The sequence below is a fragment of the Phyllostomus hastatus genome, unplaced genomic scaffold, assembly GCF_019186645.2.
Source record: "Phyllostomus hastatus isolate PE091 unplaced genomic scaffold, TTU_PhHast_1.1 phas_contig_1162, whole genome shotgun sequence".
In the NCBI taxonomy this organism is placed as follows: Eukaryota; Metazoa; Chordata; class Mammalia; order Chiroptera; family Phyllostomidae; genus Phyllostomus; species Phyllostomus hastatus.
The window spans coordinates 3,075,188-3,089,167 of record NW_025333537.1 but is presented as its reverse complement, the minus strand read 5'-3'; the positions used below and the strand labels follow the sequence as shown (position 1 = coordinate 3,089,167).

At 40.6% G+C, this 13,980-nt stretch overlaps 1 protein-coding gene across 1 annotated transcript in view; it reads right to left on the bottom strand.

Annotated features, from left to right (window-relative positions):
* SPPL3 (signal peptide peptidase like 3) overlaps positions 1–13,980 on the bottom strand; it is a 71,741-nt gene that overhangs the window by 37,687 nt on the left and 20,074 nt on the right. The window contains exon 2 of the mRNA XM_045843445.1: positions 382–459. Within this exon, the coding sequence (XP_045699401.1) occupies positions 382–459 (78 nt within the window). The remainder of the gene's footprint in view (positions 1–381; positions 460–13,980) is intronic.

Here is a 13,980-nt window from a genome sequence, read left to right as displayed (position 1 = left end):
TTCAGTGGACTGAGCGCAGGATCAGTTCCCAGGCAAGGCACACACCTGGGTTGCGGGTCAGGTCCCCAGTTGGGGGCGTCAGGAGGCAAGCGATCTATGTATTTCTCACACATCGATGTTTCTCTCTCCCTCTCCCTCTCCCTCTCTCCCCGCCCTCCTTCCCTTCTCTCTAAAAATAAATAAATAAAAATTGCCAAAGTCATACAACCAAAACCAAGAGTGTTTTAACAGCAGCCTCATTAAAGAATAAGTATCAGAATTATCCCATTTTAACTACTTCCTGTCAAACTCAGGTTTCCCTTCACAGAGCAGTATGTTCTGGCGCTGACACTTGGGCGAACACCTCCCACGGATGCTAGTCCCACGCTGAGCGCACCTTACCTGAAACTACCGTAGACTATCAGCAGAATGGAAATCAGAAAGGTAGACACTTGACTGGAGTCCACCAGGGAATAGGCCCTAGAGAAATAGAAGGAAAAAAGTGAATCACATGGCAGCAAGTCCTCATGGAGTTTACAGTCTAATAAAGATCCACAAACCCCAGTGTCTTTATTTCATCTTTAATATGAAAAAGCTATAAATTAGCATTAACAAAGTAACAGTGAAAATGAGATATGTTGGTTTTCACAGCTATTATTAATTAGCACTCACAGGATGTTGAGTGATAATTTAAAAATTCCACTTCTATAGGACATACAATACACACTTGTAACATCCACACCCAGTATCTACCAATTCCATATCAATGATAAAAAGTCTGAGTGACCAAACTTTTATCAGTTTACACTTGAATGACCAATATCGTTTCACTGGTTTTACAGTGATGCAGTGAAGCTTCTCTCTCCCGAATTCCATTTCCATTCTTGTGACTGCCTACTGGTTCTCTCCACCTCGGGGTCCCACAGGAAGTTCTTCAAAGCCAACAGGTCTGAAACTAAAGTCATTGTTCTTCCTTTCATACCTGGTCTTCTCAAGGAATGGTAGGTATCATGATTCCCTCAGGTGTCAACGCCAGAAATCTGCCGCGTTCTTGACACCCCTTCTCTTACGTCCCATACTTAACAGTGAGACCTGCAACCTCCACACCGCCCACCCCGCTAGTTCTCTCAATCCTACTGCCAATTCCTCAGCTCCCTTGCATGGCCTGACTATCAGAACTCACTACCCATTATTGTTTGTTAGGGATTTTGCTAAATAAATTTGTGTTCATTTCAGCAAATATGTGATGATGCCTCTGTGCCAGACAGACATGCTGCCAGCCACTGGGGATGTAACAACAAATAAGACTGTCTTGGCCCCTGCCTGAAATGTCTTTTCTAAACAAATAAAATTTCATTCGAAGGAATTAAAAAACAAAAAATTAACATAAGCAAGTGAATATAAGTGTAAAAATGTTATAAAGGGGAAAAAGACAATTACAGGATACTAAAGTGTATTAGGTAGATCCTAGCCCAAAATTGGGTGGGGGGGGTGCTTTCCTTAGGGAGGTAGATGAATGAGGGACACAATAAATTAAGACTTGGTGATTGTGGGGGGAGGGGAGGAATCCCAGGTTTCTGCAGAGCAGCTGGCGGATGGCTGGAGAAGGTTAAAAATTAGGTTTCAGGTATTGAGACAGTTGGAGGTCACCTGTGTTGAAGACTGCTGAGAGGTCAAGTATGATGAGAACTACAGTGTCTACTGAATTTATTTAATGGGAAGTCACGGTAACCTTACCAAAAACAGTCTTAGTGATGGAGATGGGAGTCAGACTGGCACTGGCTGTGAAGTTCAAGGTAAGGAAATGGAGACAGGTGTTTGAAGAGTGTAGGGAAGAGAACAGCCACTGGAGGGAAACAAGGATACGGGAGAGCCTACATTTTTTTAAACACAGGAGATACTCAACCCCCTTTTTTGTGTGCTGACTGGAAACGATCCCAGTGAAGTGGGAAAGAATAATGAATGGAGAGGAGACATTTCCTTTTATCTGCCTAAGAACAGGATACGTAATAAAATGTCACGATAAGCTATTTTGGTCTAGAATGTCTTTTTATCTTCAGTTGTTAGAGATATATAACCGAAGTATTATGGGTGAAATTATATGATTTAAGGTTTGCTTTAAAGTATTCCGGGAGGGAGAGGAAAGTGGGGTAAAAGGGATAAATGCATTTAAAAAAGGCAAAATTGTTTTTAAGTATTGAAGCTGGAAATATAGGTACATGGGAGTTCATTATATTCTTGCTTTTTTTTATTTTGAAAACTTACATAATAAAAAGGTTGAAAAAAGCAAAACCTTTTTGCACAGCAAAGTCTGGAGACAGTGACATAATTAAAAGCATGAGAGAAGAAACTTGACTTTGGGTGGTGAACACACAATGCAATATACAGATGACGTACTGGAGCGTGTTCACATGAAACCTGTATAATTTTATTAACCAATGTCACCCCAATAAATTCAATTAAAATTTTTTAAAAGAAAGCACATCAGCAGCCGAGTAAAGGAAAGTCTGTAAGTGACGCAGACAGGGCTTATCCACCAAGAGACACCTCAGGCAGTACATTTCATGCATTAGGGAAACTGATCCAATCCATTTATATTTTTCTTGCTTTGACATATTCTTTGCCCAGATCTTTCTAAAATCTGAAAACAAATGACCTCTGTTCAGAAGAAACATATTCTCAATTATAAAACAAAACAAAACAACAACAACAACAACAACAAAACCCTGGGCCCTGGCTGGTTGCTCAGTTAGTTGGAGGGTCTCCAGTACACCAAAACGCTGCAGGTGTGGTCCCTGGTCAGGGCATGGACGGGGAAGCAACTGATCATCAGTGTTTCTCTCTCTCACTCCCCCCTTTCCCTACTTTCCCTCTCTCTAAAATCAATGAAAACATACCCTCAGATGAGGATTTAAAAAATGAGGGGGAGGTCATATGGTCACATGGCACTAAAATCTGAAGCACATAAAAAGGTGCACAGGGAGAACGCTCACCAGGCCTCCATCCGCGTTAGAGAGCCACTCTGTTAGTTTCTGTAGAGCCTTCAGGAGTGAATGTGCAAGCATGTGATTTCTCACCGTTCTTACTACAAAGGGTAGAGTATTAAATACTCAGCTCTGTACTCCCCCAACCCTGCCTTTTAGTGCAGAGCCTAGGCACCTTCCTGTATCAATATGTGGACAAACATTTTTCTTTAAACATTTGCATAATATTCCATTGTGTGGGTACACCAGGTGTTATTTTTTTTTTTTTAAACAAATCTCTTAGATGGACACTGTGGTTGTTTCCAGAAATTCTGTAACAAACAATTTTAAAATAAAGAGACTTGTAAATCTGTCTGCATTACACACATGAGATTATGTATCTTTGTAGAATTAAGTTCCCTAAAATTGAGATTGCTGGACTGAGGAGGAACTGCACAAGCAATCTGACAGATGTAGCCCGACCGCCCCCCACTCCACCCCCCCCCCCGAGGTTAAATCCTTTCACCTCTCATCTGTAGTGGGTCAAGTTCTAGTTTTCCACAGTCTCGTCAACAGTGAGCACTGCCCGACTTTTGAATTTTTACCAATGTGACAGATGAAAATTGGGATCTCAATATGGTTTTCATTTGCATTAATTAATTTTCTAGTGTTATTTAAAAATAAAAATTAATTAAAGATTGAGCAGCTTTTCATATGGTTAAGGGCTAGTAGGCATTCTGAAAAGCAATTAAAATTTTTTTCCAGACTCCAGAGCTATAAAAACATAAGCAGCCTGTGTCCCCCCGAGGAACTCTGGCTGGTGTTTTACTTGAATGACCTGGCCTTTTTGTACCTTTGTATTCTCACATACAGTGTCATCACTTTCCCAAATTTGGTGTCTTACGGTCTAATACTAGTGTTTATTCTTCGCTTGAAGAGACTCCAGAGACTCGTGGCTTAAGACTTCTAAAAGTGTCAGAAGCATTTTTGCGAAAACTGCTCGCCCTCCGTAGACCCTCTGTGCGTGTTGCTCTCTGGGGCGGGCCGCCTTATAGTCACTGGCTTCCTTCAGTGTGTTCTTCAAGGTGAGGGCTTGACGGTGTGCAAAATACCTTACGAAGAGGCTGATCAGGCTACCAGGTCTCATCACCATATCCTGGCAGTGAGCACGCTACCCCCTGCAGAAAGAACTAAATGCACGGTTTCAGAAGAAAGTGTTCTGATGTTTAATAGTTTCTTCTAGACTAAACAGGTGTTTTTGTTTTTATTTTCCAAGTAAATCGATACAAGAAAATCAGGTTAAAGCTGACTTCTAATGCAAACTCTATGAAATATCATATAATTAGAAGTTAGAACTTATTTCATGGTATTATTTGGATTCCCATATATTTTCAATTCTAACTACCATTATGGGAGTTTTACAAAAAGTCCTCGTAAGAAAAAAAATTTCCTGGAAAATACAGGACATGGATTAAAATTAATTTTACTTTAAATCACTTTCAATTTTCATTTTTTAAAAATTCCAAAAGTAATTAAGTTCATTGTAAAAATTCCAATAACAGTAATTATAAAAAACAAAAGTACAAGTGCCTCCTCTCTGCACTCCCACTTCCTACAGACACTGTTTACAGTCAGGTATATGCATCCTACCATACGAATTATGCCTACAGAATGTACACCATAAAAAAATGGAAGTACACCTGTTCTTCTATAACTTGCTCTTTTTAAAAACTTAACTATGTAGCCCTGGCTGGTGTGGCTCAGTGGATTGAGTGCTGACCTGTGAACCCAAGTGTTGCCAGTTTGAATCCCAGTCTAGGGCACATGCCTGGGTTGTGGGCCAGGTCTCCAGTAGGGGGCGTGTATGAGGCAACAACACTTTGATGTTTCTCTCCCTCTCTTTTTCCCTCCCTTCCCCTCCTTCAAATAAATTAATTAAAAAAAAATTAAGACATGGAAGACTTGACAATATAAGAATGCACTTTTTTTATATACAGAGAAATCTTTTAGGTTCAATGAACAAAACTTGAACATGAACATTGTCTAGTAATTCTCATGTCTGTATTAATAATAGCAGTATCTACCAATGCTTCACACTTTTTCGTCAAACTTAACCTTCTGAACTAAGAGGGTAGATTGTTGGTGTCTAACTTCAATAGAAACAAATGGATTTGGAGAAGATGGGAACATTTCTATTGTCTTTTTATCAAAGGCAAACCATGGAATCCCATAGGTCAAGACGGCGTGTGTTTCATGCCACTGACCATTCAAAGCCCCTGTGAAAATAACATTAGAAAGAACTGCACCTTGTGCTCTGGCAGACGGACTCTGACAACCCCTTCTAGCCTCCAGGGATTATAAAAACGCTGACATGGTATATAGTATTACATCTGAAGTGTGTATAAAAATCATTTTTGGAAAAGAACATCTGCTTAACAAACGTGAACTTATGTACATTTTGTTACTAACACCAAATGGGTTAGAATATTTTGCTATCCTAAAACAACTTTATAATGTGGTTTTTCTTTGAGAAAAATTTACCAGGGAAAATATTTACTTTCTGCCACTTAAAAATTCTCTAAGTTTAGGGACTTATTGGCATAGATGCCTTATATTTTATGAATCACTTAAGTCGATTTCATTAGAGGTTGCCCGTGTCAATATAAGTAGAAGTACATGCACTTTACTACTGAGTCTTTAAAAAACCCTGGAAACAGAAGGAACTACTCATTGTGAGCTGATGATAAGCCTAGGATGTACTTAGAAACACTAGCTCTCTCTCTCACATTAGTTGTGTTAATTAGCCAGTAAATAATCTGCTGGGTCATACTGTATATTAATCAACAGGAAGAGATAATTTCAAAAATAGCAAAGGTCAAATTTGAATGGAACATGAATTCAAATGAATTATAGAGTATGCTGTCCAACATGAAGCCACTAGTCCCATGTGCCTATTTAAATTAAATAAAATTAAAAATTCAGTTCCTCAGTCACATTAGTTGGATTTCAGGTGTTCCACAGCTGGTGGCTACTGCGCTGAGGACCAGATAAAGAACGTCTCCATCACTGCATAAAGTTCCAGTGACTGCACCGGCACACACCTGTAGACAGCAGCCCCCCAAACAACACAGGTGTCCACTGCACATGTCCACTTGAACACAGACATTTTTCAGTAAATGCACAGTCGACTGTATCCAGGAGTTGCAAATCTGTAGAGTCAACTAACCACAGATCACAAAGAGTAGATAGTTTCAATCCAAGGCTGGGCGCCCCACCATGTATTGCTGTATGTATGCACTGCCATTCACTATTGTGTATGAGGGACTCATCACCTGTGGATTCTGGTATCTGCAGGGGGGTCCTGGAACCAATCCCCTGCGGATACTGAGGAACAACTGAAACTACACATGACTTTTCCACTGCATGCTCGGTGTGGGGGAGGAACTGGCCCCCTAGGTCCTGTGTAGCGCTCAAGTCAACTGCAGATAGATACCCATGTTATAGTTCAAAAACTGGAGTGCTGGGCCCAGACTGGTGTGGCTCAGTGGGTTGGGCATCATTCCGCAAACTGAAAGGTCAAAGGTTGCCCATTAGATTTCCGGCCAGCACACATCTGGGCTGTGGGCCAGATCCCTGGTTAGGGTTAGGGGCGTGGGAGAGGCAACTGATGGATGTTTCTCTCCCTCTTCTCCTCTCTCTAAAAATAAATGGGGAAAAATAAATAAATAAAACCAAGTGGAGTGTTGGGATTTTGCTGGTGGCAATAGCAACAATATCTAACATTTTACTGACCACTTAATTTTTATCACCATTCCATGAGGTTAAGTCATCCATGTCCACAACCCCTTATCCAAATATTTACCTTGAGAATTAACGTGTTTCAGAATTCAGCATTTTTTGCATTCGACAAAGAAAAACACTTCATTTGGGTCTGGAGCAGTACTTTATAACCAAATATTAGTATTTCTGTAGTGAAGCATCTGAATAATCATACTAGGGAAGATAAATTAAGGTTATAAATATCCTCGTATCAGTTTATGTCAGGTCTGCTTCCAAATAAAGAGCAGAAATACTCTGAGTGTGCACAGTGGCTGGTTTGGAGAATTGTGGACTTGCGTGGTGGTCATCACCATTATCTGAGATGAGGAGTCGGGTACAGTTCTGAACAGGGGCAGCCTAACTCCAGAGCCTCCCAAGTTAACCTCCTCAGCTGCCCCAAACCGGATGACAGACTCGGGGTGCGGAGGCTCCACTTCCTGCCTTTAATTACACGCCGACCAGCCGGCTGATTTCTCCTGGGCAAGCCTGGCCATCTTTCTGGTCCCTGGAAAACTCTGTGGGCCTAGATGAACATGGAGGCCCAACTATTGTTTTAAGATTCTAGGTTTTTACATTGTGTTTTTCTTATTAAAAAAAAATAGAGATATTACCAGAAATATCCTTTTACAAATAACCGTCTTTCACTGGGCTGATGACTAGCATGTCATTAGCACTGACAAAGATGACACTGTTCCCAGGCTACTGAAAATGTAATCAATTTTCTTCTTTTAATCACCCAAATATGGACAGACTTAAAAGTGATTTATGTAAAACCTATACTGGACCTGCAGAAATAGATACAGGTAAGCCATTATAGGGGTACAGTCTCTGCTTGATTTAACGACGCAGGTAATTTTTTTTTTAAAGATTTTATTTATTTTAGAGGGGAAGGGAGGGAGAGAAACATCGATCAGATGGTTCTCACACACCCCTTGGGGACCTAGCCCCCACCCCAGGCATGTGCCCCGACTGGGGATCGAAATGGTGACCTTTCAGTTTGCAGGCCAGCACTCAATCCGCTGAGTCACACCAGCCAGGGCAACATGGGGACATTTTTTAAAAATTTGGCCATTGCTAGGATCCAACCCACAAGCTCCTTCTTTTCTCTACAAGCACATAAAAATAAGCATTCAGCTGTTTCAAAAATGTCTAAAGGTTTCCACTGCTAATTATGACGGTGAAGAGGAAGGCCTGGCCCATACCTCTCTCTCTTCTTTGGTTTGACCACACAAAGAAATGAAGCCTCATCAACACTTTGAAAGCAAACAGAGATCCTAGCATTTTACTACAGACTGGGGTCCAGGCTCTGGGCACTAGAAGAAGGTAGGCAGGAAGGGAAAGGTATTCCAAGAAAAAGGGTGGACAGGCTGGCCGGTTTTAGAAGATCAAAGCCCAGATCTGACTTATTTCACAGCCTCCTCCCTATCCTACACTCCTGACTCAAACCATCAACAGAAATGTGTCTTCTCTCAGGCTCTCTTACTGAGGTGTGTGTTTCCAGATATTCCAAGTGCACATTAAAAAAGAGAACAACACTACGCTCTGAAGTAAAGGAATTCTCAGTAAAAGGCAAAAAGAAACTAAACACATGCATTTGAGACCATACCAAAATCAGGTTAGCCAAATGTACTAAAACAGACTTGAAGACTTTACTAGTGGTGTATGAGCACAGGTCACCAGTTCAGCTGAAATACTGTATGTGGTCACTACAAAAAGCACTAATTCTTTAACTGGATTGGCCAAACAGTCTGTTTAGTTTTTTCCATAAAATAAAAGATACGTGTTTCCTTTTCACCAGTAACTTTACTGATTTGGATATTGTTGAGTATGTTGGTTCTCTCCCTGTGGTATAATGCTGATTGTTCTCAATGTCTCGATTTGATCGCTCTCAACTTCAACTGGTCTACCCAACCATGAAGCTCTGTCCAAAGAGAAATCTCCAGTATAAAACTTCACAAACCACTGTTGACACGTTTAGTCAGTCACAGCGTCTTCTCCGTATACTGCACAAATGTCTTTTTGCATTTCAGTTGCATTTTTACCTTTCTTGAAATAATAAAAGCATAATATGCCAAAAATGTTGCATATTTTCTTTTATCTTCAATATTAAAATGGCCACACAAAAATTCACCAATTTTGATGTATTTTTTAAATGTGTGTTGATATGACAGCTGTCACAATACAATCTAACAAAATGGTTTCGAATGACATTAAAGACAACTAAGCACTACTAGCGTCATCTTATGGAAAAAAAGAAACGAACTTTTTGGCCAATCCGATACATTCCCCCAAGCTTTAATAGAACAAAGACGAAGCTACCAGAAATTTCTCATATACAACATTATTAATTCTACACCCTAAGATTCTTAGAACCACACTGGATTTTAGTAACTGCTCTAAAATCAAATATCTATTTCTAGCTGCTTTACCAGCAAGTGCTTATAACACATATCCTGCTAAAAATCATGCCAAACCGAGACACAGCGAGCACTGTTCCATACCGTGTTCTGTGTGCCAGCCTTCCAGCCATACAATGACGGCATTCTTGTCCACCCCACAAACCAAGCGACTGCTATTCCCACTTTGCACAGACACTGCCCTAGACCAGCACTTCGAGAACTTTTTGGTCTTGAGACCACTTAAACCCTTAAAATAGAAGACCTTTAAGAGCTTTTGTTCCTTTGGGTTAGAGGTATGATATTTATTTTCTTAGAAATCAAAGTATTTAGCCACAAAGTCATTTAAACACAATAAAACCATTGCATGTGAACATAAATAACAATTTAAAAAGAAAGTAGCTATTTTCCAAAACAGAAAAGAATTTAGAGAGATGAAGAGTATTCCTTACTTTTTTGTAAATCTCTTTAACTTCTGGCTTAAATAGAATATAGCCCAATTCTCATTCTCTGCTTCTGCGTTCACTCTGCTGCCATGCATTGTTCTGGCTGAACTCTACAGGGAAATGGGCAGGGGGAAGGATCAGCCTTCCACAAATGGGCAAAGAGAGGGGATTTTAGTAACCTTTTCTTTTTTTTATCCTCACCAGAGAACATGCTTATTGATTTTAGAGAGGGGAAGGGAGGGAGAAAGAGAGGGAGCGAAACATCGATCAGTTGTTCTTGTACATACTGCAACTGAGAACTGAACCTGCAAACCGGGCATGTGCCCCGACCAGGAATTGAACCGGCAACTTCCCGCTTTGTAGAATGACATCCAACCGACTGAGCCACACTGGTCAGGGCTTAAATTCATTTTTAAAAAGACAGGCCAAAGCTCAGGGGCAATGTGATCAAAAACATTTTTTCACAAATTTTTCATTTGTTAAATCCAAAATAATAAGGTTTTATTAAAGTAACAATGGAAAATTTATACTATAATCAAGCCAATTACTTATTTAGGTTGAAAAAAATTATAATACACTGAAAAGGAAGTTGTCAGAAAAGTCCCCAATTCAGTGAACTAATTTGCTATAAAAAAGACCTGAAATATTCAAGAGTAATATTTTGAGGGTTATAAAATATTAAATCACATCTACTTATTGAGGATCTTAAAGGAGTCTGGTTTGTGAGAGGGACAAAGTATGAAGGGGGAAAAATCCAAGAGGAATACAAGTCACTATCTTCACCCTCTGGGAAGAGCGCACGGGTACATAGAATAGTATCAGCAGAACCAGGGCTCTCTGTGTCAACAGAATCACAGAGACAGTAACTGAAGGATTATGTTGTTTAGTGAGTGGGTTAAAATACGGTGGACCCGGATTCTAGGTTTGTCTGTAGGATTTTATCTGCTGGAGTTTTAATCTCATTTAAAATCTCTACTTTTATTAGTGGAGTAAAATCATAAAAATGATACAATATTTTTGAAAAGTCAATCAGGTAAAAACTACTCCGTGCAGATGAAGGTGCAGAAGAGACGGGACTTGTGGAAACCGAACAGTATTCTTATAGGCATGAGGTGACAAAGTCTGGGCTAATCAGAAATGGAAACAGGCGTTAATGCAGTTATTAACTACATTTTGAAAGAAAAAACAATGAGAACTCGTGACACACTGGGCAAAGGAAATGAAGGAGGGACAAGAATCAAAATTTCTATGAATGGGATGAACGCTGAGCTGACCACCTAGCCTGCTAACAGTGGTGGGCACCCGACGGGGCACCAAAATCCCAACTCAGGTAGCTCATATATGCAGCAGAGGCAGCTGGGTGTCACACCCCAAGGCAGAGTCCTCTGAACACAGACCACTGCCACTCAGACGAATGCTCACCTAATCAACGCGCCCCAAAGCACCAGCAGTCAGCAACATCCAGGCGCTCCACGTTCCCAAAGTGGAAATGAGATGCTCTGCTGTCTTGACGTTAAAAGCCCTCCCATCTCACAGAGCATGGACTCCACACTGGAACGACTCCGTCCTTTGACAGTGAAAATATAAGGGTGCACAGACAAACCCCACACTGCTATCTATGCCATGGGTCATGGGCTGGGCGGAGGAGGGCAAAGAAGGAAAAACTGGGACAATGTAATGGAGTAACAATAAAAATTTTTTAAAAATAAATAAAATCTTTACTAAAAAAAAAAAAGAAAAGAAAGAGGGTACATTTCCACTCTCAGTATTTGATCTCTCATTTCATTTTTCTTTTTTTTCTTTTTCTTTTTTTTATTTATTTACTGAGAGAGAGAGAAAGAGAGAGAGAGAGAGAGAGAGAGAAACATCAATGTGTGGTTGCTGGGGGTTATGGCCTGCAACCCAAGCATGTACCCTGGCTGGGAATCGAACTTGCGACACTTTGGTTCGCAGCCCACGCTCAATCCACTGAGCTACGCCAGCCAGGGCTCATTTTTCCTAAATAGTTGAGAGCTGAAAGCTGAGGAAGCCACCATGGATTCCCACTGGAAGCTTTTCCTCTGAAGGGAGAGAGCCAGTCCCGTTTCCTCCTGTGGTACTGTCACCTAGAAACCAAAAGTCTCAGCTGACACGACATTTCAGGGCTGGTCTGATTCCTAGGAAACTACCTCAGCACAGATCAAAACATAAAAATCACCAGCAGCACTTGCCCGCATACCACCAACCTTCTGAAATCTCAAAATGTGAATTTCTAAAGAAGTTATAGTTGCTTAGTTTAACTGACCATGTTATAGATGTAGAGTGCTGTGTTACATGCTTTAAGCAAATTAGCTCATTTAATACTCAAAATAACCCTGTGACAAAATTATCATTACTGCCATTCCTATTTTATACATATGAAGTTATATTTATGATAACATTCATAAAAACAGGAGATGGCAGTGTATCGTACGAAGACGCAAGCACCAAGCACCTAAAATTTCATTTGAGTGACAAATATTTAGGCAGTATACTAAGGTGTGTGACCTTTAATTAATCCCCAGAAGACTATGAGGAGAAAAAAACAGGCTTTCTGAATGCAGCAGGTTGTCAGACACAGACTCCGGGGCAGTACACACAGACACACTTCCTTTCCCCCAACAGTCAGCATTCCAGAAAGGCAAGTGCGACTCTGCCGAGGACCCTGCTGGATAGCTCTTCAGCGTACACACTTCCTTCCTCTGCGGGCAGAACCCCGACTTGGACGGGACTATTCCCAGCTCTAGCTCATCCCAAATCCTGACCAAAGATGACACATGATCCGAGGCGGACCATTCAGGACCAGCAGCATCCGACGGGGCCTTCTGTTTACGCCATCAGTGAACTCGGACTTTTCAGTCCTAAAAACACCTCACTATTATGAATACTTAAACCACTGGGCTTTATGTTCTGTTACTAGAATCCAAAGATTCAACTAACAAAATTTTTACAGTGATCAAGGAGCAAATGTGAAATTAGATTTAAAGGCATTACCTTACCAAAGTACCTAGCCATCATTCCAAGAAACCAGACAGACTCAAAAACCCTCATGAGATTTCCTCAACTCACCTTGAATGTAAGTCTTTCTCTTTCAGTAATCAAAAGTGGAAAATAGCATAGTATCACTAGTATCATGGCTTAACTGTCCCCCCCTCCCCCCAGTAGGTAGATATATCTGACACATTTCAAGCCCTGGCTGCTGTAGCTCAGTGGATTGAATGCCGGCCCGTGAACCAAAGGGTCGCAGGTTCAATTCCCAGTCAGGGCACAGGCCTGGGTAACAGGCCAGGCCCCCAGTAGGGGGCATGCAATAGGCAACCACACATTGATGTGTCCCTCTCTTTCTCCCTCCACCTCTCTCTAAAAAGAAATTAAAAAAAAAAAAAGGCATTCAGTGCCTGAAGGAATAACAAAACAAGACCCTTCCATATGATGTCTACATGAGACCCATTTCAGATCAAAAGACACACACAAACTGAAAGGGATGGACAAGGATATTTTGTGGGGGCGGGGGAAAGAAAAACTGGGGCAGCAATACTTGTATCAGACAAAATAGACTTTGAAACAAAGGTTATAACAAGAGACAAAGAAGGACCCAGCAATTCCACTTCTGGGTATTTATCTGAAGAAACCCAAAACACTAAATCAAAAAGTAATATACATCCATTATGTCTGTTGCAGCATTACTTACAACAGCCCAGCTATGGAAGCAACCTAAGTGTCTAACAAGGGGAGAACTGATACATAAGTGGTATACATATATGTATAATGGAATATTACTGACAGACAACAAAGAATGAAAATCTTGCCATCTGCAACATAGGTGGGCCTAGAGGTATTAGGCTAAGTGATATAAGACAGAGAAAGATAAATGCCTTATGATTTCACTTGTATGTGGAATCTAAGAAACAAAATAAATGGACAAGCAGAACAGAAACAGACTCCTAGATACAGAGGACATTTTGACCGCTTGGGGAAATAGGTGGACAAGATGAAGGGACTGAGTATAACTCGGCAGTTACAGAAAAGTGACGGGGATGTACAGCACAACACAGGGAATATAGTCAGAACTACTGTGATCACTGTGTGTGGTGTCAGGTGGGTGCTAGATTTATCGGGGGAGGCCCTTTGCAAGTTACATAAATGCCTAACCACTTTCTTATACACCTGAAACTAATATAATATGTATGTAAGCTGTAATTAAAAACTAAAAATTAACAGAAAACAAAAACAAAGTGGGACTCTGAACCAAAATAATTAAGAAGTACTGAATCAGAAATAAATGACTGTATAAATCAGAAGTTCTGAAATATGAAACAAATTGTGTTAACGGGCCAAGTCCGAGTCTGTGCTTTATAC